We start from the raw sequence: 26,394 nt of genomic DNA, 5'->3' as shown, positions 1-26,394 counted from the left end.
ACCCACAGCCAACATCGTTCTCAATGGTGAAAAACTGAAACCACTTCCACTAAAATCAGGAACAAGACAAGGTTGCCCACTCTCACCACTGTTATTCAAGATAGTTTTGGAAGTTTTAGCCACAGCAGTCAGAGAAGAAAAAGAAATAAAAGGAATCCAAATCAGAAAAGAAGAAGTAAAGCTGTCACTGTTTGCAGATGATGTGATACTATACATAGAGAATCCTAAAGATGCTCCCAGAAAACTACTAGATCTAATCAGTGCATTTGGTAAAGTAGCAGGATACAAAATTAATGCACAGAAATCTCTTGCATTCCTGTACACTAATGATGAAAAATCTGAAAGAGAAATTAAGGAAACACTCCCATTTACCATTGCAACAGAAAGAATAAAACACCTAGGAATAAGCCTACCTAAGGAGACAAAATTCCTGTATGCAGAAAACTATAAGATACTGATGAAATTAAAGATGATACAGAAAGATGGAGAGATATACCATGTTCTTTGATTGGAAGAATCAGCACTGTGATTCAAAAAATCTACAAACAATAAATGCTGGAGAGGGTGTGGAGAAAAGGGAACCCTCTTGCACTGTTGGTGGGAATGTAAATTGATACAGCCACTGTGGAGAACAGTATGGTGGTTCCTTAAAAAACTAAAAATAGAACTACCATACGACCCAGCAATCTCACTACTGGGCATATACCTGGAGAAAAGCATAATTCAAAAAGAGTCATGTACCACAGTGTTCATTGCAGCACTTTCTACAATAACCAGGACATAGAAGCAACCTAAGTGTCCATTGACAGATGAATGGATAAAGAAGATGTGCCACATATATACAATGGACTGTTACTTAGCCATAAAAAAGAAACGAAATTGAGTTATTTGTAGTGAGGTGGATGGACCAAGAGTCTTTCACACAGAGTGAAGTAAGTCAGAAAGAGAAAAACAAGTACCGTATGCTAACAGATACACATGGAATCTACAAAAAAACAGAATGGTTCTGAAGAACCTAGGGGCAAGACAGGAGTAAAGATGCAGATGTAGAGAATGGACTTGGGGACATGGGGAGGGGGAAGGGTAAGCTGGGACGAAGTGAGAGAGGGGCATGTACATATATACACTACCAAATGTAAAATAGATAGCTAGTGGGAAGCACCCGCATAGCACAGGGAGATCAGCTGGGTGCATTGTGACCACATAGAGGGTGGGATAGGGAAATTGGGAGGGAGACGCAAGAGGGAGGGTATATGGGGATATATGTATACGTATAGCCGATTCACTTTGTTATGCAGCAGAAACTGACACACCATTGCAAAGCAATTATCCTCCTATAAAGATGTTAAAAAAAATTAGAAATAAAACAGTGATGAGAATTCATGGCACATTAGGTTTGATGAAATTCAAAAGTTTTCTGCTTTGTGGCCTGCCTAAGAGGATAGTGGACTTGAAACAATTGTTTATTGTATACTGGAAGATGGAAGACATGCTGAAGATGTAAGATCATGCTCATATAGAATAAAGAACATTCTGCAAATTGTATGTTTCAAGTTATCTTTGAAAAGCATTTAAATTAAGAGACTGAAAATCAATTGATTGATTACTTAAAAGCCAAAAAAGACCCAAGGTACTGGGTAGTAATCAGTGTGGTTTTATGAAGACCCAATTCTATCAATTCCACTTAATTTCTCTTTTTGAAAAAGTGTGTGCTTTTTTAGACAAATAATAGGCCTAAGGGAAATAAATCAAAAGCAGAACATTCCTTTCAATTTTACATGACATTATTAATGACAAAGTAGGAGGATGGGTGTGGATCAAGCATCTGAGTGAATGTTGTTCCAAAGGTATAGATTGAGCAGTCAGTAGCCTCTAAAGTATTTATTGTATTTGACTTGTCCATCTACTCAACTTATTGACCTCTTTTTAAATTCCATTTTCTGGCACCTCATAAGTTCAGAAGAGAAATCCAAATGACTTTGGCAAAGTTGATACATGTTTTGATTAAACATGGATATAGTTTTAGCAATGACAGTGAAAGACAGTGTTCTATCTTACGAGGTTTAATCTTTTTTCCAGATAAGGGAGCTGGAGAAACGACATTTTGAGGTTCCTTTCAGATACAGTCTATTGCCATACCACCCTAACCAATCTCATCATATACAGAATTATAATAGTTAATATTTTTTAAATTAATGGCTTATAGTAAGGTCTAAGATATATTCTAATAATTTGACATAAATTAATATTTTATTATTTAGAATTATGTATTATTTAAGATATAAAATAAAATTTAAAATATATTGAGAACCTCAAAAGCTCTTCTTCTGATTGCTTAATTCTTTAAAGATAATTTTTACATTAAAGAGATAATAATTATCCCAAACTTTGAGCTTTTACCTTGTTTGTAGTTACCAGTCATGATAGGCAATGTATTATTAATTTTTAGCTTGAGGCATGCCACATAATAGGGGAGTGTTCTTAATCTTATGTCATACAACAACTTGGTATTATTATTCTAGTCACCTTTTATAAAGTATTATTAGTTCTCAAAGAATATGAGTAAAATAAACTGCAATATTTAAATTACATCCAGACTTATATGATGGTTCCAAAGCTAATGTCAGCATTTTGCCCTGTTTTGAGGTCATTGTGTGCTGGTTATAAAGATTTCTGGTTGGAGGGATGCTGGATATATCTGTTCTTTTGTTGTACTTGATTGCACCTTAAATAAATAAGGACAAACAAGTGAACTCTTCCCTTCTTCCCTTCTAAAGCAGTGTTAATTCAACTCTATGGAACAGCATAGAATAAAGTTATTATTAACACATTAACTTGTGCCACATTCTAAGTTATGACTTTGTTGCTTTTGTCAAGGTCATCAATGACCTACCTCCCTGTTCCTAAAATCTGTGATTAATTTTCAGTGTTTTTATATGACCTTTAGCAGCACTTACAGCAGTCACTCTCTTCTCTTGGAAACAGTTTCTTTATGCATTCCAGGACACCACACTCTCCTGATCTTCCTTCTGCCTCCTTGGTCTCCTCCTCAGTCTCCTTGCTTGTTTTTGCTCTCCCTGACCTTGTTACATTGGGCTGCCACAGGATTTATCACTGCCCTCTTCTCCATCTATGCTCGATCCCTTGGAATATTATTATTTTTTATTTGCTTTAAGTACCATTTATGACTCTCAAATTTATATTTTCAGTCCAGAACTCTTCTCCATATTCCAGACTCCTATAGCCAACAAGTGCTGTACATCTCCACTTGGGTGTCTGATAGACATTGCAAACGTAACATGCTCAGAACTGAATGCCAGTATTTCCCCACATCACTTAGTGCCATCTCTATTCTTCTTGTTGCTCAACCGACTCCTCTTTTTCTTTCATATCCTCATCCAATCTGTTAGGAAATCCTGTTGGTTCTACTTTCAGAATATATTCAGATCCTGACCAGTTCTCACCACATCCATTCCCAATACCGTAGACCAAGCCATCATCATCTCTTACCTTGATTATTGCAATAGCCTCTCAGCTGGTCTCCCTCTTTCCATTCTTGCCCCCTTATGGCCTTTTCTCAACACAGCTTACACAGTAATTATTTCATGATAAAAGTCCAGTGATGTCACACATCTGTTAAAATCCTTCAGTTCTCCACTTTAGTCAGATTAAAACCCTAAGTCCTTAATCTGCCTACAAGGTCCTAACACAATCTGTCCCCCTTGTTACTTTTCTGACCTCATCTCCTTCTGGTCTCCCTCTCCAGCCTTATAAACCCCCTTGCTGTTCTTGAAACAAGCCAGGCAGAGTCCCACCTCCGGGTCTTTGCACTGGCTGTTCCTTTGTCTGGAACACTTTCCTCAGTGTTTCCATGTCCATGCCCTTGTTTACAGGGCTGCCATTTATGGTTCTCACTGAAAGTCATTTATAGGGCTCCTCCGAGGGTTGTGCATTGTCAGCCTGCCCAACTCTGTGCTGTGACTCTGCCCACTTCAAGTCTTTGCATAAATGTCACTTCTCTGTGAGGCCAGTCACAAGCATGCAATTAAATTTGAAGTCATGTTGGCTCTTCTGATCTTGCTTTGTTCTATTTTACACCCCCTCCCACATAGCACTTATCACTTTCTAATATACAACTTTATTGACTTACTTGCTATTTTGATTGTCTTCTTCCCCTTACTAGAATGTAAACTTCAAGAGGGCAGAGGTTTTCAGTTGTTTTACTTACTCTCTGCATTAAATGCCTAGAACAGTGCCTGGCACATAGGTAGGCACTCAACAGATCTTTGTTGAAGAAATAATTTAAGATAGCTTGGGTTTTAAGTTGTATTTGAAATAGAGGAGAAGGCAGATGAAATCAATACTTTTTAGAATTAATGTATTTTATCAGATTTATTTATTAGGATGTTAAAACTTCAATTATTTTTAGGTTTTATCTTTCAGCTGAGTATGTCCATATGTGCTTTATGCCACAGAATCGATAGCTTACATTCAGAAAATTTATTAACTTACTATGAAAACTTATTAACTTATAACTCCTTACTATGAAGGAGTTCCAAGTGGTAACATCACTCAGGAGCTGTGTTTGATAAAGCCTTTCCAAGTCTGATTAGCATCTTTAGGGCTTTAAGTAGCAATTTTAAAATCCCTGCGTGTTATTTATTGATTAATAATAATAGTATAGCTTGCTTGCTGTATTGTTGTTATGGTATACTATGGTAAAAATGAGGTTCTTCAAATGCAGATATTGGTTAAGTCATTAATATCATTAGGGAATTAAGCTACAGCAGTTTTTTAAAGTGGCTAAGTAGTGAGCTAGGAGAAGTGACATATTTATAATACATTTTTATCATGACTTGGTACCCTTTCTGTAAAATGATGACACAGCCAGTGTTTACATGTAAACAAACGGAGTAAGAGGCTTTTTTCTTAATAATAGGAAAGTGTATCAGAGGATTTGAAGCAATACATATCAATAGTATAACAGTCCTTACTAATATTTCATACACATTCAAAGCCTCCATTGAAATGATTTGGAAAAAGGAGTTGGATTACCTTCTTCACAGTTACGATGCCGACTTGGAAATGGGGATCTGTGTTAATGTCGAATGCATCTGCACCATCTCCATCCACAATAGTGTACTTCATCTCTGCATTAATTCCTTCATCCAAGTCCTTGGCAAACACCCTTCCCACAGTAGAGCTAACTGGAGCTGATTCCAACACACTCATCTGATAATGTTCTGTGAAGAAAAGTTAGAACATGCATTTTTTGTAATCTGTTACTACACAAAAAAAGCCTCTTCAGTATCACATCATGTCCACCATGCTGTGCAAAACATCTTTTTCATGGTCCAAAAGTTAAAACTTGAGTTTTACAGATGAAAAAACTGAGATCCAAAGAGGCTGAGTAAATGTTATTGGGTCATAGCCTGTACTGGATGTTTGATAAGTAGGTGCCAAAATACCTTGATCATAATCCTAGGAGTAGGACAGGACAAAAGCAAAAACATTTCTCATCTCAGTGAATCTACCTTCAGAGTGGTAGGAAGTATCAATACCTTGCTTTCCAATCTTTTCTTCCTAATGAGCCATTTCCCCAAATGTTAATTACTTCTGAGAAAAATAGAAAAAACATTGTGGTCACAAAGTACGTATTTACTCTGTTCACGTTTCAAATGCCCACATTTTCCTTTGTAGCCTGGCCATCATGCTGAATGCCTGTCTCTATGACCACCTGCCCAAATTTAATGGAGACCAGTGATCTACAAAGGAGGACCAGCCGTGGAGAACAAACTCCACCAGCTTCAGTCTGTCCGTGCACCTGGGACTGCCCATTGGCAGCTTCTTCATGGACAGATCTCTGATGCTTCTTGTTCTCTTTTCCAGAATAGAATGCCCCCAGAGTTCTCACATATGTAAGAAACTCAGAGCCAGTAATGTTCTCCTTTTCAACTTGATATCCTGAATTCACTAATTCAGTTAATTTTGGCTCCACGAAGTAGTATTTTCATTAACTTAACCTTCTCTGGGGCTAAACTTTTTGACATTCTTCATTATTTTGTCAGTCATAACGTGAATGACTAAATATTAAATCAAACAATCACATTTTCAATATGTACATGGTCTCTCTGATTGTAATATGCATTGCAAGCTGTGGGGATGTGAACCTGGGAAGTCTGGGATGTGACGGCTTGAGTCTCACAAAGATTTGGGGAGGCTGACAGCACCCAGCCAGCTCACAGCACCCTCCCCTGCACAGGGGGAGAAATGATGACTGTTCTTTGCCAGTGTGAGCCAGGAAATTGCTAATGTCTGTACTAAACTGGAGGCACTTGGATTTCGTGATTTCTTTACATTCACTTCCAAAGTTGTTGATGGATTAGACTTTTCTATTGCAGAACACATTTGGGAAAAACAAATAATTTTCTCCAGGAAAGCTGTATGTTCTGTGTTGAAACAAACATATACATATACATATAATTTCTACACATAATGCATTATATTAGAAATAAATAGTCTGAGGTTTTGACATTCCCTTATATTTGGTTCAATTAAAGGTGATTGAGCTTGTTCAATATAAAATAGTAGGTGTGTCATTGTGTCAACCACACCTAATCAGTTATGATAATATTTGTGAAAAAGAAGGAAAGTGGGGTTCCTAGAATGAAGAATCAGAAGATTAATAATGCCGAAGAGTTTATCCAAGGTAGGTTATGGAATAGTGAGATCATTTAAACTTAGTTTTAGCAAATAGGAGAAATAATTAATGGTGAGATGAAGAAAATTTTTTAAAAGTCCAAAAATAATGACTATTTTAGAGGAAGCAGAGATAATGTGTGAACAATGTTTAGAGACACAGAGATTACTTTTATACATTTCCATTTTGTCTTCTGTGCAACATAATCTGTGTTTCCACTCTATTCTAGGTTCTTCATTACTTCATTATTTTTAAAAAATGACAACTCAAAGTGTGTGCTTTAGAATGGTGTTAAGATGTTGCCTTGTGGGGTAGGACTAAAACCCCAGTTATCACTGTATTGTGTTATGATTCTGTGAAGCTGCCGTGTTTGGGGTGACATTGAGACAGGCTGGGGCCTGGGCCCCTTTGCTGCAGGACTGCAGTGCTTGCACCTGGACACACCTCTCCTCCAGCAACAAAAGACAGAGAAACTATATGAGACTAAAAATAACTGGGTGCATGCACAGTTGGGGCAAATTCTGGACAAGAGATACAAAGAGACCAAAAAACCCAACTGCCACTTTTGAAGGGCCCAGAGCAAAAGCAGGGTACTGCGCCTGCCCCCTGCACACAGCACCACCTAAGTGGTGGGCAGACCTCCCCAGCCACCCCTCTGTCCCGACCCCTGGACACACCCCTACCCTCACCCCATATAAGGAGCGAGCTCGCCCCCGCGCAGGGAGCAAGCAAGGGAAACTGTTGTTTGTTCTCACTCGCCGCTGCTGCAGCAGGGTCCCCAGTAAAGCCTTGCCTGAATTTCTTGCCTGGCCTCTGATCAATTTCTGTTGATTAAGGAGGCCAAGAGTCCTGGTAGGTAACAATACAACTTTCCTGCAGTATGTCCAGATCTACATACTGTGAGCTGTGTAATAACTTCGTTCTTCCCTTTATGCCTCAGAGATACTGTCTAGTGTCAAATTACAAAGCCAGATAGGATCAAGGATGTTCAAGAATCTGTAGTCTACAGTGTGCACAGAGTGAGCCATTCATGAAATAATAAAGTTGGAACCCACAGGGTCAGCCAAGCAATGAAGAAGCCAATCCATATGGTATTTCATAAACTGTTTTCATGATGCACTACTATTCTGAACTGTAGAACCAATCAACTTAGTAACCTACTTATTTGTACCACTTGTGAAATATTTAATATACTGTCTTTTAGTTTCACAAAATCTCATGGGGACTTTATGGATACCAGTTGTATGTAAATATTTGAGTTCTCTTCCTGTATTTACATAGATAAAATAGATGGCTTACTTGGTTTGACTGACTCAAAATGTAGCTATTCAGCTGATGGTCTGGTTTTTAGTTTTTAGTTTAGCTGTTGTTGTTGTTTAACCTGATTCCCCTGGTTAAGTCTTTCACCTGGAATTGTGTCTGCTGCTCTCATTTCTCCAACTGCTCCCTTTTAGGCATCTGCTTCTCAAATTCACATCTCCGTTCCTGGGCTCCATTCCACAGTCATAGCTCTATATATTCCACCTTCCTTAAGGACCTTCAATCTGATTGTCCTGCTGTCACTTCATATTCAAATTGGAATTTGTCTTCCCCCTTCCCTGCCACTAGTTCCATTATGTATCCTCTATTTCTATCAGTAGTACAGTTCTCCCTGTTACCCAGACTTAGAACATCACTGTCATCTTTGATTCCATCTTCCCTTAGCCAAGAAATCAAGAGACAGAAATCCATGTTTTCTTATTTGCCCCATTCCACCCCTTCGGCTGTTTCCTTACATCCTTATCAGTTCAAATCTGGACCGCTCCAAAAGCCTCCTAACAGACTCTCCTGCTTCTAGTCTCCACGCCTACCAACTAGTGCTGTACACGGCTATCAAATTAGCCTTCCTTTATGTCTCTCACTTGCTCAAAAACTTTGCAGTGACTTCCGTTAGAAATATAACACATTTGAAACATTGAAGAGCAGGTCTTCATTTTAGGGATCTTTGAACATAAAATTACATTTGCAGCTTTATTTCTAGGTCTTTATATCCCATATCTAGATTGTTGCCCAAAGCAAATATTTTTTGAATGAATGAATAGCTTCCCCCTTCTGGAATGTTTTCCTTTCTTCCTATTTGAATCCTTTATATTCTTCAATCTCCTGCTGAGCTCTCATCCTTTTATTAAGCCTTTACTCATCTTGGTTTCTTGTGAAGGCTTCATTCTATACCAACCAAGTGGCACAGCAGATGCTGCTTCCTGGTTAACTTTTGATGAATATCGAGTATGTACTCCCCAAGTGGACTTGAAGCTTCACAGGGGCAGAGACTGGGTTTCAAGCATATTGTGCCCCTCATGCCCAGGGCCCTTACAAAGCAGGTGCTTGGTACCTGCTTGTGAATTGATTGGTTAAGGTGGTCAGATGGGTCACTATGTCCATCTCCAGCTTTGGCTTAGTTTCCCTGCATGCATTCTCAACAAGGGCAATACTGCCCCCTAGGGGGCAAAAATCGATTCTCGTTGGGGAGAGGTGAAAAAAATCTTAGATATTTATTATATATTACAATGGTTTGTGGCTCTCTAAAGTTCAGCCCTACCCAACAAAATCTTACCGCTTAATATTTAATTTTATGGGGAGTGGTCAGGGCAGAGCAATCAAGAAAAAAAGAGTTTAAACACTGGTTTAGTGCTATGGGAAGTTGGTATCTAGAAGGGAAATAGTTATGTGAGAATTGCATGGTAAATGTCAGAAAGGAATCCATGAAAAATTGAACTCAAAGAGGGACTCAGGCCTTTCTCTTTCACCTCTGTCACAGCTGCATCCCTCTGGCTTGAGACCTGTACTCTCACTGGTTAGGTACTCACTCTGGGGAAAGCGGGGTGGGTTATCATTGACATCTGAGAGGGTGATGTTGACCGTTGTGGTCCCAGCTAATCCGCCAAGCTGCCCTCCCATGTCCTTGGCTTGGATAATCACTTCATAGTATTCTTTGGCTTCTCGGTCCATGTTCATGAGTGCTGTCCTAATTACACCTGCAGGATAGAAATGACTTTGTTTTTAAAAACAAAACCACAAGTTCCATTTTAAAGATTGGGTTCTAGACTTCTCCTTGGGCATTGTTAATGGCTAGAGTTGAGATGCAAGTCACATGTTTTATTAAATTTGAGGTCAGAACCCCAGTGTCAAAAAAATGCTGTGCTTAAGCAAAGGGTGAATAAATAACTATTCCAGCCGGCAGGGCTTCGCGGGCCGATTTCCTTTGGCAACATTACTGAGAAAGAACAGGAGGTGGCAGCAGTGCTTCTCTAACGGACTGGGGCATTGGCAGTCTGAGACAGTTTCAGGCTGCTCTGTCTCACCAGACAAAACGGGCTTCGGGTCCGGAAAACAAAGCCTCATGTGCCTGCAAATCTGTGATTTTGGATAATTCTCCTTTAGCTCTTTCTTTCTTCATTCAGCCCCTAGAGCCCTCGTAGTGTGAATGACTCTTCTTTAGGCAACTCATTCCTAGTCTGCTTTCTCCTGCCTCCGCAGTAATTGTAAGCAGGGTTGGAATTCAGATTTGCGTTTCCTTTTGTTGTATGTTCATTCTGTTTTGTTAGGTTCTGCTTACCTCTGTGCTTCAGTGCATTCTGTGAGCTAAGACATGAAAGATGCTCTGTGAGTTGTTTATTTTTAACACACATACAGGATGATCTCCCCCAGACAGTAGGTAGCTGCACTGCCTTATGATGATATGGTTTCAGTTAGGAAGACGGGTGTAAGTCAAAATCCTGTGAAACGTGTTGTTTTGATCCTGCCAAGGATGTGCGGTAACGTTTTATCTTCCTTTGAACCCTTCCACTTAGAAAAGTTGACTTCTGTCCTCTCTAGGCAAAGATTAAAGGCTTGTTCACTGCAAGTTTACAACATGACCCTTGGCTGAGTAGACCTTTTGCATGCCAAGGGAAGGAACTGGGAACCACAAACCTGTCCCCATTTTACTCCTGTAATGTATATATATTGCATTATAGTAACAACACTTGAAAGTGAAATATTTAGCAGTTTCTTTTTTTAAACGGCCTGTGGGCATGGCAATAACGATCTTTTCATGTATTTTTGACCTTAACACTATAGATGCCCCCTGGGAGCTGTCAAAATGATGTAAGGTTCCTCTTGGGATGTAAAGGACACATTACCCTCTTCCTGTTTGTATTTTTCCTCCCTGTGGGCACCCCCTCACTCTCCCTCCCTCCATCTGTAGAGTGGTTAAAGTTACTGTTTTATGGAAGTCCCTAACTGCAACCTTTTTTCTTTCCCCCTGCTAATGTATACTCCCTCACTTTCTACTTTTATGATACAGTTTTCCAAATGCCTGGGTCCCGTGAGGACTTCTGGAAAAAAATTATACCAGGTTGCTGATAGAAATGTGTTTTTTCTATTTCCTGTAAAGGGATGACTTTGAGTGTTTGTCATTGACTTTACCTCTGTGGCTGTAAGTTTCTGTACTCAAATTTTGTGTTAATTACTCTTCGGTCCTCAATTTTCCTGTATGTGAAATGGGAATAACAACACTTCCATATATTTCACTAGTTCGTAAGATTATTGGGAGGCTCAAATATGGTAATATCTATGAATGTATTTTAAAAGGGAGAAAGTCTGGCACAAGTGCAAGATAATAATCATAATAATTGCTCTGCCCAACTTGAAAGTATTAAAGGGAGTCCTTCATAGATAAAACATAAATTCTGTAGTCAAAGCTCTTGGGTAAAACTGAAAACAAAACAAAACAAAAATCCCAAAGCCAAATTGATTTGTTGATGTGTTCTTTTCTAGCACATTGCTCCTTACCTCCTTACCCACCCAGTTCTCTATGCTGTCCTCCCTGTTAGAGTGTCCCACTTAGCACCTCCTTTCGGGGGGGCCACATTCCATGCCCTGTGCTCTCTCCCCCCTCATCACATTCATCCATTCATTCTGGCCTTGCTCTCTGCTTAGTACGGGGTGGCTCAGTGGGAAGAGCATCAGACCTCAGGTCAGGGGACATCTCTGCAACCAGAAGTGCTTTGTTTGGTCTCCGTTCCCAGGTTCCTTATCCTGTAAGTGAAGAGTGATGGACTGGATGATTCCCCTAAGGTTCTTTCTAGTTTCAAAATCAATTATTCTAGCTCTGTAGCGAGCCCAGGTTAATATGCCAATCCTCTTAGATCTTCTTGCCGCTATAAAAGACCTTACTCCCTGGGAATAAATACAACCGTAGGATTTTTTGCAGGTTACTGAGGAGGCATGCTTTTGTGTAGGCAGTTCTTTGGGCCTCTCCAGTCAGACTTTATCCACTGTCTATGCACTGTGCTGCTCTTGCCCACCAGGGCAGTGCTAGCTTGGTCTCTTAATCCCAAAGCTTATAACAATCCTCTCTAGTTCATATACCCCCTGGAGAGTTCTTGAAAAGGAGAGTTGGGTCTGTCATAAATAGCAGTTACAAATTATTAGAGAATAAAATCAGCACCTCTGACTCAAGTATTACATCACATACCTGTTTTGGAGTCCACAGAAAAATATGGCTGGCCCTGGAGGATGCTGTACATTACCCGGGCACTGTTGCCATAGGTTGGGTCATCAGCATCTGTGGCTGTCACCTGGATAACATAAGTTCCTGAGGGAGAGAGATGGTGGAAACCTATTCAAGTTGAATTGCTAAAGGTTGAATGCAATCCTGAATGGGCAGTTTTAAAGCATTTGCAAATGTTATGTCTGCTTCCTTGGGAGGGCCTCTTTCTAGGTCAAGTTTCCATAACTGCTTAGTACAGAAGTACTAAGTAGTAAGTACTTAGTACTAAGTACTTAGTACAGAAGTACTTCAGTGGGGATGGGAGTTACTTGTGTTTTAAATTCTTAGTAACTCGTAAGGACAACACAGTCTTTGGGCCCTTCATTCCTCTTTTTGATAATACCAAAATGCTTCTCCCTTATGAATCAGATATTATCTATCATCTATATTTTGTTTTGCTTTTTAAGAACCGGAACTGAATAACAATACTAGGCTTAGTATTACTACTATTTTATACTATGGCTGACTTCATTGTCTAAGTAGCTTGGTAGAGTTTTATGATTTGTGAACTGTTCTGCACATTCTGTCCTTCTCCACGTTTAGACAGGATGATCTTCTGTAGTGGAACTGCTGTTTGTGAGAATCAGTGAATCTCCACCTTACCCACTGGTGACATTTCTGGCACAGTGGCGACATAAGGTCCATCCAGGAACTTGGGCTCGTTGTCATTGATGTCTTGGATTTTAATGATGAACTCTGACTCTGGCTCCATTGGCCGGCCCGTCCGCCTGTCCAGGGCTTGAGCCCTTAAAGTGTACTGGGCCCTTTCCTCTCGGTCAAGCCTCTGAATGGCGTGGATGTCTCCAGTGGTGTCGTCGATGGTAAACACGACGCCTGCACCTTCTCCAGAGAGGATGTATTTGATGGATCCATCCCCCCGGTCCATGTCTGAATGAAGCTGAGGAAAAAAAGCACCGACATATGAACAGGTGTCAGAAATAAATAGATTTTTCAGTATGGTCTAAATTTATGATTTCCTTTCAAACAGAAAGACTTTTTTTCACTCAGATGTTTAAAATGTCTACAGAGAACTAATAGGCATTGAACATGATTATATCAAAGAGCAAATATAAGTTGATGAATCAGTAAAGTTTCTCCACATCCCATTCAGTATCCTTAACTTAGTACTGTTTTTAAAGTTCCTCTCCCTGAGAAGTATAGAAAACAGGAGTTCTGGAAAGTGTAGGTCCCAACGTGTACAATAGGAGCAAGTCTAATAAGAAGGAATCCAGCCTTTCCATTTAATTTTTTTTTAAAAGGACAAGCTAAACATTTTAAAATTTTACAAGTGTTGATATAAATTAAGTTCTGGAGTTTCAAAAACTTTATGACAATTCAAGTTGGCTGAGAAGCTGATGAAATAGCTAATAAATAGACCAGTGGGTCCCGTACTGGAAATACAAAATGACTTCCAGGGGCTCTTGAAATTTTCTGAATTCCGCAGTTTTCACTCAGTAGGACTATGCTTGTTTATGTTTCAGGCATCAAAATGGAATTTTACTGCTGGTTATTATTCTTTGTATCAGTGTATCTCTCCTTTTGGTGGGACCAGTTCTTGGCCTCATAACTGAATCACTCAAATCTATATGTGGAAGGTTCTGTTAGGGACATGCTTTTATCTGTCCATCCAACTATATTTCCTCCCAAATTACTTTGTAACGACTCTCGAAATGAGTCCAGGGGCACTATTTTCATATTAAGCCTAGAGGTAAACTCCTGCATCCCTAATTATAGACAATGTGTATAGATGGCAAGAACCCTGGAATTTTGTGCTATCTTATAATAGTCCTTCTCTAAGGGGGCAACAGAAAATTAGTTACACTTAGTCAGCTACCACCAGCTCTGTTGTTGCTGGGGTAGTTAGCACTTTGCATAGCTCAGTGATGAAGTCCATGAGATATAGTTTATAAAACAGCCAGCGTTAGGGTTAGGCCAGAGAGGCAAGTATATCTGGCCTGAACACTGTCTGTATCAGTTATAAATTGAGTGCCCTTGACAAATTATTTAACGCTATAACTCTCAAGTTCCTCATATTATAAATGTAGAGGACAATGTTAATTCTTACTGTGAAGGTTTGTTGGGCTCATTAGAGTTTAATGTATGTAAAGCACCTAGTACAGTGTCTTTCCCATAATAGGAAAGCTATAAATGGGGCCAATTACCATGATGATATACGTGCATAGAGAGAAGGGTATTAACATGCCCAGCTCCTCTGTACTCCCTTCAAACCTTCAGGAGTGTAGCAGAGATGGCAAAAAAACAACCTGTGGGCCTTTTTGTTATGCATAGCCCAATGGTAAAAGCTGGAGAAGGCTGCCTGAAGCATTGCTGGGACAATGTTAGTCTGAGGATTAAATGGCACGGACACCAAGAAGACACCTGAAAGTGTATTCACAACATCCTCAGACAAGGATGGGTTTGGAGGTTGTGGCTGGTTTTGAGCTGATCTCACATTGACTCACGGCCAAATCACACAGGCAGCGATTTTGCTGCCTAGAGGAATTCAGCTGTGTCTTACCTAGAGAAGGGAAGTAAGAGAACAAAATTGACCGAAAAAATAGCTGTGGATTTTTTTCTACTTAAAGAATTCTATTTAAAATCTAAAGTTCTCCCATTTCCTCATTCCATATACAGTAGTAGTATTTTTTATAAAGTTTTCCCATTCCATATACAGTATTATTATTTTTTATCTCAATCCAGATCTTGTTTATGCAGTTAAAAAATCAGAGGTGCCTAGCTCTTACTGTGTAGAGTAGAAAGCCATTTTATTTGGACCTGGCCACAAAGAAATGAAAATCCATTCCATCTGGAACTGTGTTCCCAGGCAGAGGAATGGAATTAGGAGGAGGAGGACAGGGGTCTAAGGATTAAAAAAAAAATTTATATATTTCTGTGTGTTTACATATGTATGTCTATACATATATAAATATAAATATAAATATAAATACGTTTAGTTTTAAGGCATGTGGCATAGAACTTTCACTTAGAATGAAATAGGTTAATTCAGGGCATGGCAGATTATCCAGGGGAAAAAGATAGAATAGAAGCTGACGTTGAAGAAAATACCCAGGATTGTTTTGAGGTGTTCTCTTTGTCATCTAAAAAGTTTTGTCCTATGCACCTTAAGAAAGTTAAGCATACTTGTGATCATCATAGGCCAAGTTTAAGTGCTCTGCCTGTGGAGAGTACTTAATAACAGGAGGCTAGAAATCTTTGCTGCTGTAGAGAAGGTTCTGGTTCCTCAGGAGCTGCTAGGCTGGCTGATGTCAGTGGAGTCTGGGCTGAACCTTGGATCTGTTATCTTTGTTTTTGTTTGTATTGAGAGAAGAATTGGAGGAACTCTCTAGACTGTTGAGTTCCTTGAAGTCAGGAACTGTGTGGCTTTCATCTTAGTGTGAGTCCTCACATGTAGCAAATGCTCAATAAAATTTTATTGAATGAGTGGTATAGGGTGTAGTAGTAGGCTTAAAGCTTTTAGTTACCTTTTTATTACCTTTGCCTTAAAAGAGCTGGCAAGCACCTTTCAGGTACCTTCTTTGTGTGTGTGTGTTTATGCGCAAGAAAGAGGGGAGAGGAGGGGGGAAGGCGAGGGGGAGGACATCCACAGAGAAGCAGGAGGGCCTCCTAAGAACAGGAAGGGTACCAGCTATGAAAAGGGCCAGGATCTGCTCACACAGAACTAGTTTCTGGGGACTATACAGTTGACCCTTGAACTACATGGATTTGAACCGCGAGGGTGCACTTATATGTGGATTTTTTTTCAATAGTATATGCTGCAAACAGTACTACACATGAATCTGTGGATGCAGAACCACGGATACAGAGTAAACAGTGATTATGGAGGAACTGTGGATATAGACAGAGGGCCGACTCTAAAGTTAAAAATGGATTTTCCAGGGTGCAGACGGTTGGTGCCCCTAACCCCCACGTTGCTCAAGGGTCACCTGAAATTGTATCAGTTCAGGATCTAGTCAGGGAACAGAGCCCACACCAGTCATTTTAGCAGAGAGAATTTAATATGAAGGATGGAAAAGGCAGAAAGGGCACATTGAGGTATCATAGGAGAGATCCTAACTCCAGGAAACAGCTAGTGCCCCTCTGGCTGGGGGAGCAGAGGGCAGAAGTTGGGGCTCTTGGAATCTGGGCATTTGGAGGAGGCTGGGCCAGAGACCTCTGAGAAGGGAGCGCTGCCCCGTCAGGCTGGGGCTTCAGGAGTTTAGAGGAGGTGCCCCCCAGCGCCACCTCCCACGGAACTGAGACTCAGACTTCTGAGAAGGGGGTGCCATCCAGTGGTGCTGCTATTTCTCAGCGGGTGTGATGAGGCTGGGGCTGGGAAAGTGGGAAGAATCCAGCAACTGGAATCAACTGCTGCAGGTAAAAGGAACAAGTCCCTTCTCCCTCCTCCGGCCTCTGGTTCTCCCTCTAGTGCGTTCTACTCTCAGAACCCGGTGGGAGCTGGCTGGAAAAGGAGAGACTGTGGTTTGCAGAGTTCCAGCCCCAGCATCACAAAGTGGAGTATGGAAAGGTGAATACAGAGCTGAGACACTAGCTTAATAACCAGCACAGTAGTGTGCATTTAATATTAGGTTTACCAGCCATAGAATACACATTTGGTTGTGAAAATTGAAAAGAAGAGATATTAACAGCTTTTCTCTAAGTCACTCAGCAAATTGGCACTGCGATAAAAATGTGTTTTATATTTATCCATACTTAATTCAGCTAACACTGACTGAGCACCAGCTCTTTGGAGGAAGGTAAGGAGCTTCTGGAGTGGAGTTGGCAGCACGTGGTTATGTACTTATCCTAGACAGGCAGGTGGATAGTCTACTTAACCTAACATTTCTTTAGTCTATAAGATCTTGAGCCAAAGGAGTAGTGAATGATGGGAAGTACATGAAGATCATGAAAAAATGTTAAACACAAGGGTGACTTTCACTCCTTTTGCTGTCTTTCATGGTGCCTCGTATAGTTCCAGGAATGCAGCAAGTGCTTGCAATTTGTGGTTAGACAGCTTCCGTGTAGTTGTTAACCTCAGCATGACTTGGGACCACAGATTCATGCACAAGCACAAGCTCTCTGCATCCCCCTCTTTGCATATGTCAATATAATCTAGCTTTAACTCGACACTGCCTTGTCCCTGGAAAGCCCAGTGTGGATTTTATAAGGCCATACCAATTACAGCTGATAATTGTTACCACACTCCTTTCTGAAATAAGCAAATACTCAGGCCAGCTCTCTAAACAGACATCTTCCAGAGCTCAAGGTGACAAGCTGAAATGCCCCTGGGAGAGAGGGAATGAAAGGTGGATGGATTCTCTTTCAAAAGAAAGTAAAGGCGAAAAGTGCCTGGGTAAGTGAATACATAATTATCTCTTCATGTGGAGGTGACATACCCAATTCAGGGTAAAAACTTGCATTGTTTGCTGGAGTGTTGGTTGGACAGGATGACTGTGGAGATGCAGAGGTATCCTGTGTCCTGGGTTGGGGTGATTAGGAAAGGGTGAGCACTAGTCATGAGTACTAGAGGGTACTGCACAGCTGTGTGCTCCCACCTTCGGGAAACAGGCTTGGTTACATTCCTGGTCTCACCGACACCATTGATGCTTCTGTGTATCTCTCAGGGCTAGGTCTAAAGTCATGGCCACGTGCAGGGCAGCGTAAAAGAAAGCCCATGGCTTCGGTTTCAGATCTCCCGTTGTCTTCTGTGTAACTTTGCGCAAGGAACGTAATCTCTCTGAGCCTTGTTCCCTACTCTAATTATCAAAAAGTAGTGAATTATACTTACCTCGTAACATTGTTATGATGATTAAATGATCTGCTTTATGAGAATATGACTGACACACGGTACTGTGGTAGCCCAGAAACTTGTCAGGTACTCTTGTCTTTCTGCATTTTTGTATGTCCAGTTCTGTGCTGGGTACTCAGTGTTAGGGAAATGTAGGGAAGGCCAGGGATGGCATCTCAGTTTCTATCTTTGGGAGAAGGGAGGAGGGCTCTAAACTGTACAAATACACGAAACAATGACTGAATACAAAAACATTTCCTTAAACCTATTTTAGCGGTAGCCACGTGTGTCTAGTTGGAAGAAATGTTTTACATATATCAAGTTGCTAGAGATCTTTGGACTCCGAATAGGTGGAAGATGTATTCCTGATGGAAAAGGCTTTTAAGCTGGGCCCCTGAGAAATTTGAATGTGATCGAACAGAGAGGAGCTGGCTGTGTGTCCTTGGCATGACAGTAGCATGGGCACTCATCTGGGGTAGGGACTGACGTGGCACGTTGTGTCAGGGCCAGTAAGGAGACCCAGCTTGACTGAGATCAGGACAGGATTTGAGAAATCCTAGGGGAGGGTTGGATAAGGGAGGAGGACTCATTTTCTGGAAGTCCTTCAACTGTCTGCTAAGAGCTCTGATAAGCCCTGGAGAGCTACAGTGCTTTCTTAATCAAAAGAGTGACATGATGGAAAGGGTGCTTCAAGGAGGTGAATGTCCTGAGTCCTAGGGGGAGGAATGGGAAGATTCTCCGTGCAGCACCTGCTTAGTTAATCTAATCATGAAGAACAGAGGGACCACAGTAATCCCAGAGCCTGGAGAGGATGAGGTGAATCTGAGAGAACCTGGCAAGGAGATGTTGACAGAATGTGGTGACTGGTTGTGCATGCAGGAAGAAGAGAAGGAAAGGAGAAAATTCACAGGTTTTGAGGCCAAGAGATTTGCAGATGCATTAAGTATGCATTCCTGAGCTGCTTAATTCGCATAAGGAACTCCCTGTACTATTGCTGCTGCTGCTGCTGTCACAAGGATGACGGTGACGATGACTAGAGCTCCTACCGGGTAACGATGATTAAGATCTCACTCTGGACCTGGTACTCTGCTAAAGCACTGTACATGTGTTCGCTTATTACTTAGTCCTTACTACACCACGAGGTACTCATTTCCTAAGTATCTGTTTGAACACTGCCTATGTGACAGGTACTGTGTTAGGCCTTGTGGATAAAATGGGAGCAGTGTCCTTGTCCTCACTGAGCTTATAGTCTAGTCTAGGGCTTCAGACGATACACATATAAACAAACAAATAAATTAGATATTGTAGGTTGTGATTAGAGCTGTGAAAAAAATAATGCTGGTGAGAGAGTCTAACAGGGTGGACTTAGAGAATTCTTTACTGGATATGCTACACGTGGGACGCCTTTGAGTCATGAATGTGGAGCGGTAGGGTTTGTAAGTCTGGACCTCAGACGAGTGGTCTGAGCCAGAGGTGGAGGTTTTGAATTCATTGGTTTGGGGGTGGGGGTTAAAACCAAACGGATGACGAATCCACCCAGGGAATGAGTGTGGATAGGTAAGAGAGCCAGGGCAAAGCTTACAGGACCACCAATGGTTGGGGTCAGGCAGAGGGAGAGGACCAGCAAAGAGGCTGAGAAGGAAGGAGGAAAAATGGGATTGTGAAGGTCATGAAGCTGAGAGAAGAGTGTGAGTCAAGAAGGAGGGACTGGGCAGCAGTGTCCAAGGCCGCTGTTGGGTGGTTCCATAAAATGAAACCATCGGGTCTGGTGGTGGGGAGGTCCTTAGGAGCATTGAAAAGACAACTTTAGTGCAGAGTGAGGGCAGAAGTCAGATAACTGGGTTGAGAAGTCGGTGGGAGTTGAGGAAAGAGCTTATGTAGACAGCTCTTGAGAAGTCGTGGTTCTCTTATTACGTGGTTCTCCGAAGTCACTCTGGAAGCAATTGGCAGAGCTGGGTTTTGAACCCACATATATTTGACTCTGAAACCCACACTCTTAGCCTCTGTGCTAAACAAGTGTTTGTTATTTGAATGAATTATTTATTTTCTAATTAGTTCCTTGTTTCCCACTTTCTCTCATTTGGTTGCTTTTGCAAAATGGTCTCTGATTAACATCCAAAATAAGTAAACACAGGAGAAAGCCCGGATTAAAAATGAAATGATGATAGATAAATCAAGGGAATTCGAGTATAAAGTTTATAAATATATTCATTGATTGTCTCCAACTGTCCTGAAGCACAAGCTAGGATCTTCTGAAATGAAGAATGTTTTATTCTTTTTATTTCCATTAAATTTAGGCCTCAGGCAATACCTGTGGAAATGCTTTGGAAAAAAAAAAAAAGGCAAAAAACCCTCTACTCCTCCCTTTGCATTTCGCAGTTTATTTCTTCCCCATCCTGTTATTCCTGAGGCTGCTGCTGCCTCTGGGGGGACTTGAATGGTTCTTACAGGGTCCAAGGCTTTTCCTGCAAAAATCCAATTCCTAGTATTTCCCACTCAGAACAGAGGCAAGAACAAGGAGAGGAATCTTTCCTTTCTGATCGGTATCTGACACAGCAAAAATTAGATTTCAACTAGCTGTCAAGTAACATACCTGTAGTTAAAATTGTTCTCAGGCCTTAGACTATTTGAGCTTTCATAGTCAATTCATATTCTTATTCAATGTCAATATTCAATATTCTGATAATTTATCTTTCTCTTTGGCAGTTCTTACCTTGCCGACATACAAAGGGTCAGTTCCAGTGTATTCTTCCAGAACAAAAAATTGGTTCCAAACCCAGCTCCTCTTTGTCCGAGAGTGTGACTGTGGCTTGTCTGACAGGAACGCTTCTAATTTGCCTGGCGGTGTTGGTGTGCCCGAGAGAACAGTGGTTGTAAGGTCCATCAATCCCCAGAAGTACAAGGACATGCCAAGTCCAAGCCAGCTCTTTGCATTGCTCATTCTACCAGAAGTCCACATGGGATTGCCAGGTTTTCAGAAAGTAAAGTTCAGGATGATAAAGCCACTGAACTTGAGTATTTTCCAAATAGAAAAATAATGCAGTTTATTGAACACTTATACTTCCCAAATGAGGTCCTGATTCAAGTCAGTCTACTTGAAGTTGACTTCCTGTCAAGTTAAGGAAAACACAGTGTGATGATGTCAAATTCTTTCCTGTGGGCTTATAGCAAGTTTTCAAGAAATGTCAGTAAATATTCGTTCTTTCTACTCAACAAATTAGTCATAACACTGCTTTAGAAGTGTTTGAGTAATAAATAATATTTTGATAAAAAGAAGACAACTTATGTTTGAGTAATAAATAATATTTTGATAAAAGAAGACAACTTATGTTGGCATAGTCAATCCCAAACCTTTAAATATGGATTTCAGAAAGAAATAAAACTAGTGAATAAATTTCTTCTCACTGGTAACTAGAGGGGTATGCTGTATTATTGATTGGCTTGAATTAATAGTGCGCTCTTTGAAATATTTATAAGGCAGTCTCCCACATTCTTAAAAATAGTATTCATTTCCAAAATTTACAGCTAATAACTAATATTTTCATGAGCCCAACTGCTTTCATTAGAAAACTAAAAGCAAAATCTATCTCTTTTGCCACCCACAAATATATTTTGTCTACCCCATGTTATTGATACTACTAGGACTCTTGGACTTCATTTATACGCAGCCATGGATCACTTCTGACTTTAATCATTCTCTGAGCTCATGGTGGAATTCGAGTTTCACACTCTACTGCTTCAGCTCTGAAGCACTGATAGTGGCTGCTAATGTAACCTTTCTAGGATTTGAAAGGTCAGTTAATCATTATATCATTCACAATAGACTTTAAAGTGCTGTTAGTCACATGCTACCCTGGGCACGCTAAGAGAGTCTAGCCAACAATTTTTTTTTCCTGAGCTGAAAGACTCATTTAGGCAAAGGGATGCTGACTTCTACCCTGGGGACACCTTGTCATCAAACTTCTTTTGTTGCTATGAGGTCAGATTAGCTGGTGACCTCACTCCTGGGCTATGACCTCATCAACCTTTTCTTCCTTTACTTTGGCTGGATTTAATGAGGTGGCATAGCACTCAAGCCACTCTGTCAAAACAACTAGAATGTCTTCTGTGGGCTTAATACTTTCACTGTTAATGTGGAGAACTGCTGTCATCTTCTCATAACAAATGTGTTTATTTGGGGATTTCAGACCTATGCAACTAAGCAATGCTCCATTTCTACAAGTGGTTTAAAATGAATGCATTGCTGCTAACTCAATTACCACCTTCCACCTGTCATCATCAGAACTCGTTTTAGCTTCCTCTCAAATACTGTTGAAATGAACAAAAGAATTAAAAAGATATAATCATTTCATACAGTATGCCATTTCATTTCTGTTTAAGAAAACACTTCAGTGAGAGCTGATAAAGAGGAAAAAGCTGGGGGAGACTATAGAATTTCTCTAACAGAATGGGAGCCTGTGCCTCTTATCAGTTAGGGATCTAAAGGCAGATTGATTGTCAAGTAAAAGCAAGCCACCTGTGCCTTATTTGGGGTGATGTGTTTGTTAATAAAGAGCAATGGTTTGCTAGAAGGGGGGTCCACCAAGTATTAGCTGTTCCCTTTCTCTTTAGACCGATCGACAGAAACCCAGCTCATGTTTCTCTGATCCCTAAGGGGAGACATTCTGGAAAAAGGAACCTTAACCCCGGAGATCAATTAATGAAAAAGATTGGTGAGAATTAGCTATGCTGTTTTAGGGACCTAGAAGATGGACTAAAAGGCATTACCTAAAAAAAAAAAAAAAAAAAATAGGTATAGCCAGAATGAATACTGGGATTGGTAACCACAATGGGAATATTCCATATGTTGTGAGACACAGACCTATCTGTAATTTCCCCAAAGTTCACTAGACTAAGGGTCACTAGACAGTTTGGCTCCTGGTTCTGCCTTCATCACCTCTGACTTGTTCACTTCTGTGAATTTTTGTTCCTCATCTGTTAAGCAGCGAATGGTAGTCCTTCCACCTACTTCACAGGATGACTGTGAGGGCCTGTTGGGGTAATGCAGGTGGAAGTATTCTGTAAATGACTTAAGGTGCCAACGGACATTTGAACAGCCACATAAGGAGCAGTTACCTGGGTCATGTGTGAAAATGATGACGCTGAGCCTGAAGCATCTTGTGGGCACTTTTTGGACCAAAATTCTGAAAGGGCCTAATGTATATATATTATTTTACAGATCTCTGCATCAATGATAAGTACTATTGGGTAGTAAATCTGGCCCAGCCCAATTCTGTAATAACCAAACTTTTTTTTTTTTTTTTTGTATGAGGAAACATCGAAGGACTATCTCTTCGAAAACTCTGTAGAACAGAGAAAATTCTCTTTTTGGGTCACACTTATCAAAGATGGAACTCAAAATATATACTCCAATGTATTTCCTTCAATATCTGTGTTTCGTATGTGGACATTTTGTCTAAGCATTATTTTTGATGATTTTCTCTGTCTACTTTTAGCATCTTGTTTTTGGGTTCTAAGTGAGCAGGTGTGTGTGTGTGTGTGTGTGTGTGTGTGTGTGTGTGTGTGTGTGTGTAGGGCGTGCAAATGTTTCCTCTCCTGTTTCCACTGGGTAAATTTTCTGGAAAGAATGAGATTTGAGGAAATTTTGAGGAATTTTAAGACTGTCCCTTATATTCCCCCATCTCTTACAAACTAGACATGCATTCTTGCTAATTAAAACCTCCTATCTTTACCTATAAGTGTGATCTGAAGAGCTCAGGAAAAAAAGAGGGCGTTCTATGGAATCTTTGTGATGAATATTTTGTAGGCCGTTCAGTTGCTTCAGCTTTCATCTCTCTTTCCTGCCCCCTTTGGCCTCCTGTACACCAGTGCAAAGCCCTCAGGTTCTTCCCTTTCACGGGATACGTACAAAAGTGGCTTTTGGATGTCTAGGACCTGCAGAGTCCTTGGTGATCCTGTGAAAGCTCTGATGGTCCATGTGCCCCTTTCACATTCCCCCTGATACACCTGAAACTTCAAAGCCTGATGTGCCTGTAAACTCTCTTTTGTGTTAAATAACTTGATAGCTACAGCTGATTGGAAAGCACTTTATTCCTGCTTTCTCATGGCAGAATGCATGGAAAATACCCCCTGCCTAACTTTTCAGGAAGTAAAATCTGGGTTATCCAATAGTTACATTATTCTTTTCACAATTAGAGCTGTTTATACAAGTGAGGGGAAAATCAGTTCTGTCAGAAATACTAACCATTCTGCAATTATTGTAAATAAAATGGCTCTCATATTCATTTTTTTTTCCTATGGGATAAGAATAGCGATGATGTGTTTGAAGGTAGGCTAATTGCTGTTGTTCTTATTAAGGAAGAGGCTAATATATGTATACATGTGTATATAGGTCTGCTTTGGAATACCACATATGCCACACGAAGACTACATTAGTGGAAATTGACTTCTGGGTTAAATGAGTCTTTTAAAAGTTTTTTTTCCCCCCATCCTGCCTGAAGAAAGTAAACAGCTTGGTAATGAACACAGTAGGAAGAAATTAAAGTTGTACATACAATGTGCTCTCAGTGAATTGTTTATTTCGTTACTTAGATTTGTTGTGATATTTAAAATGTAGGGGGAAGGGATGGTTACTGCTTTCTCCTTGAAATGAACTGGGCTTTTATGGTCTCCCTCTGATTTCTTTCTTCATTATTCCAGTTTTCCTGAGCTTTCCATGGTCAATGGAAGTACTACTCAGTAAAGCTCAAATGACATCTCTACAGAAGGAGAAAGTCAGTCGCCTCTGCTAGTGACTCCCCCTGTGAACAGGGGGGTGTTTTAATTTTCTGTTGTAGACTCACACCTTTACAGAGGTAAATGGAGGCTGTGGTGCTGTGGTTTTAGGCAGCTAAACTTCTCATGCCATCACTTTTCCTTATAAAAAGAGCTTCAGAAATGTACTTAAAAAGAAAGGCAAAACTTTGGGAAGATCCTAGGTATTAAAGTGAGATATGACTGTGTACCCGAGGTGCATCAGCATTCAGTCAGAGCACAGCTCGGTGTCACAACATTATCTCACCTCCCAGTCAAGGGTCTCTCTTGAGAAATATGAATAAACACATTTTACTTAAGAGTCAAATCCTTCATATTGGAGTATAGAATCCACAGAGAACAGGTGGTCCCAGGTATGAATTGGAGTGAAAAATTCATATGCTGATGGTGTTTTTGACTACAGTTCACAAACAACAAGATTCCCGTTGTGGAATCCCATGAAGAAAATATTTTCAGTGCTTCTGTAAACAAACTTTCAACGTTCCTGGATCTGTATGTGTATGTCTGTGCTACTGACGAAAGCTTGCCAGTGGGGCTCTGTTTTGGAAATGGTGTATGGTATGGTTTTGTATGCTGGGAGATGAGATAGTTCCCTGACCTGAAGTCTTTTTCATTTACTACAGATGTTCGTCTCACTTTTCAAATGGATAGTCATTAAGTGAGTAGAAGCTCGAATCCTCTTTTGTGGCCATCAACTCACTAGTATACCCAAAGCTAGCCATCTGTGGAGGTAACCAACTCTCAACAGAACCAGAAGAGGTTGTCCAGGTACCAGATTTCCTGGATTTGGGCTGTGCTCTCACTTACATTCACTTACTCCACACCTTACCTGCCTCATGACACTGCCCCAAACTCTGAAGTTAACCTTTCTGAAATGGGATATATCTTAAAAATCATTATGTAGATTTAATGTGGTCATATTTCCTCTCCCATCCCTCAAAGAAGCTGTTAATAAATTGACGGTGTGTCTAGAATTGAAGAATTATGGTATTACCTATTTTTTTTTGAAAAAAAATCAAACAGAAGAAGCACAGAATACTTAATTTCCATGAAGAGTTCTTAGAAAAGGTAGTCACCACTCTTGCTTATTCTAGTTTTGATTATTTATTATTCTATGAGTTCCTGCTCCTCCAAGTTCCTCAAAAACTGTGGAAACCCTGAGCCTGAAGGTTCAGCTCTTATGGTGGTCATTCAAACTGTGATCAGTCTCTGAAATCCTCCCTTTCTCACCACTTGTTCTTTTTGCTCTCCTTCTCCTTCCCACCACGAAACTAGTTTAGGAGAGAGGGAGTGCTGTTTTAAGACATTCAAAAATGGAACTGTGGGGTTGATGTGGCTGAGGGGGAGGTATAGAGTAGCTCAAATGAAGATTTTAGGAACAATTTATGGTCTTACATAAGGCTAGGGGTGTGTGAGTGTGTGTGTGTCTCCACATGTGGGTGAGAGGAATAAAACAAAAAATGATAGAAAGCTTGAATTATGTAATTAAGAGCTGGAGCTGGCTTTGAAAAACCTGATCAGTTC

General features: G+C 40.4%; 1 protein-coding gene across 1 annotated transcript in view; it reads right to left on the bottom strand.

Moving 5' to 3' along the window:
- The window catches only part of CDH20 (cadherin 20), a 59,335-nt gene extending 38,319 nt beyond the window's left edge, over window positions 1-21,016 (bottom strand). The window contains exons 1-5 of the mRNA XM_007113194.2: window positions 20,771-21,016; window positions 12,876-13,170; window positions 12,198-12,317; window positions 9,547-9,714; window positions 5,056-5,243 (exon numbers count right to left, since the gene is read on the bottom strand). Coding sequence (XP_007113256.2) covers window positions 5,056-5,243; window positions 9,547-9,714; window positions 12,198-12,317; window positions 12,876-13,170; window positions 20,771-21,016 — 1,017 coding nt within the window. The remainder of the gene's footprint in view (window positions 1-5,055; window positions 5,244-9,546; window positions 9,715-12,197; window positions 12,318-12,875; window positions 13,171-20,770) is intronic.
- Window positions 21,017-26,394: the final 5,378 nt, after the last annotated feature.

Source organism: Physeter macrocephalus, chromosome 19 (genome assembly GCF_002837175.3).
Source record: "Physeter macrocephalus isolate SW-GA chromosome 19, ASM283717v5, whole genome shotgun sequence".
NCBI classification, from domain to species: domain Eukaryota; kingdom Metazoa; phylum Chordata; class Mammalia; order Artiodactyla; family Physeteridae; genus Physeter; species Physeter macrocephalus.
This window is presented reverse-complemented; position numbering and strand designations above follow the sequence as displayed.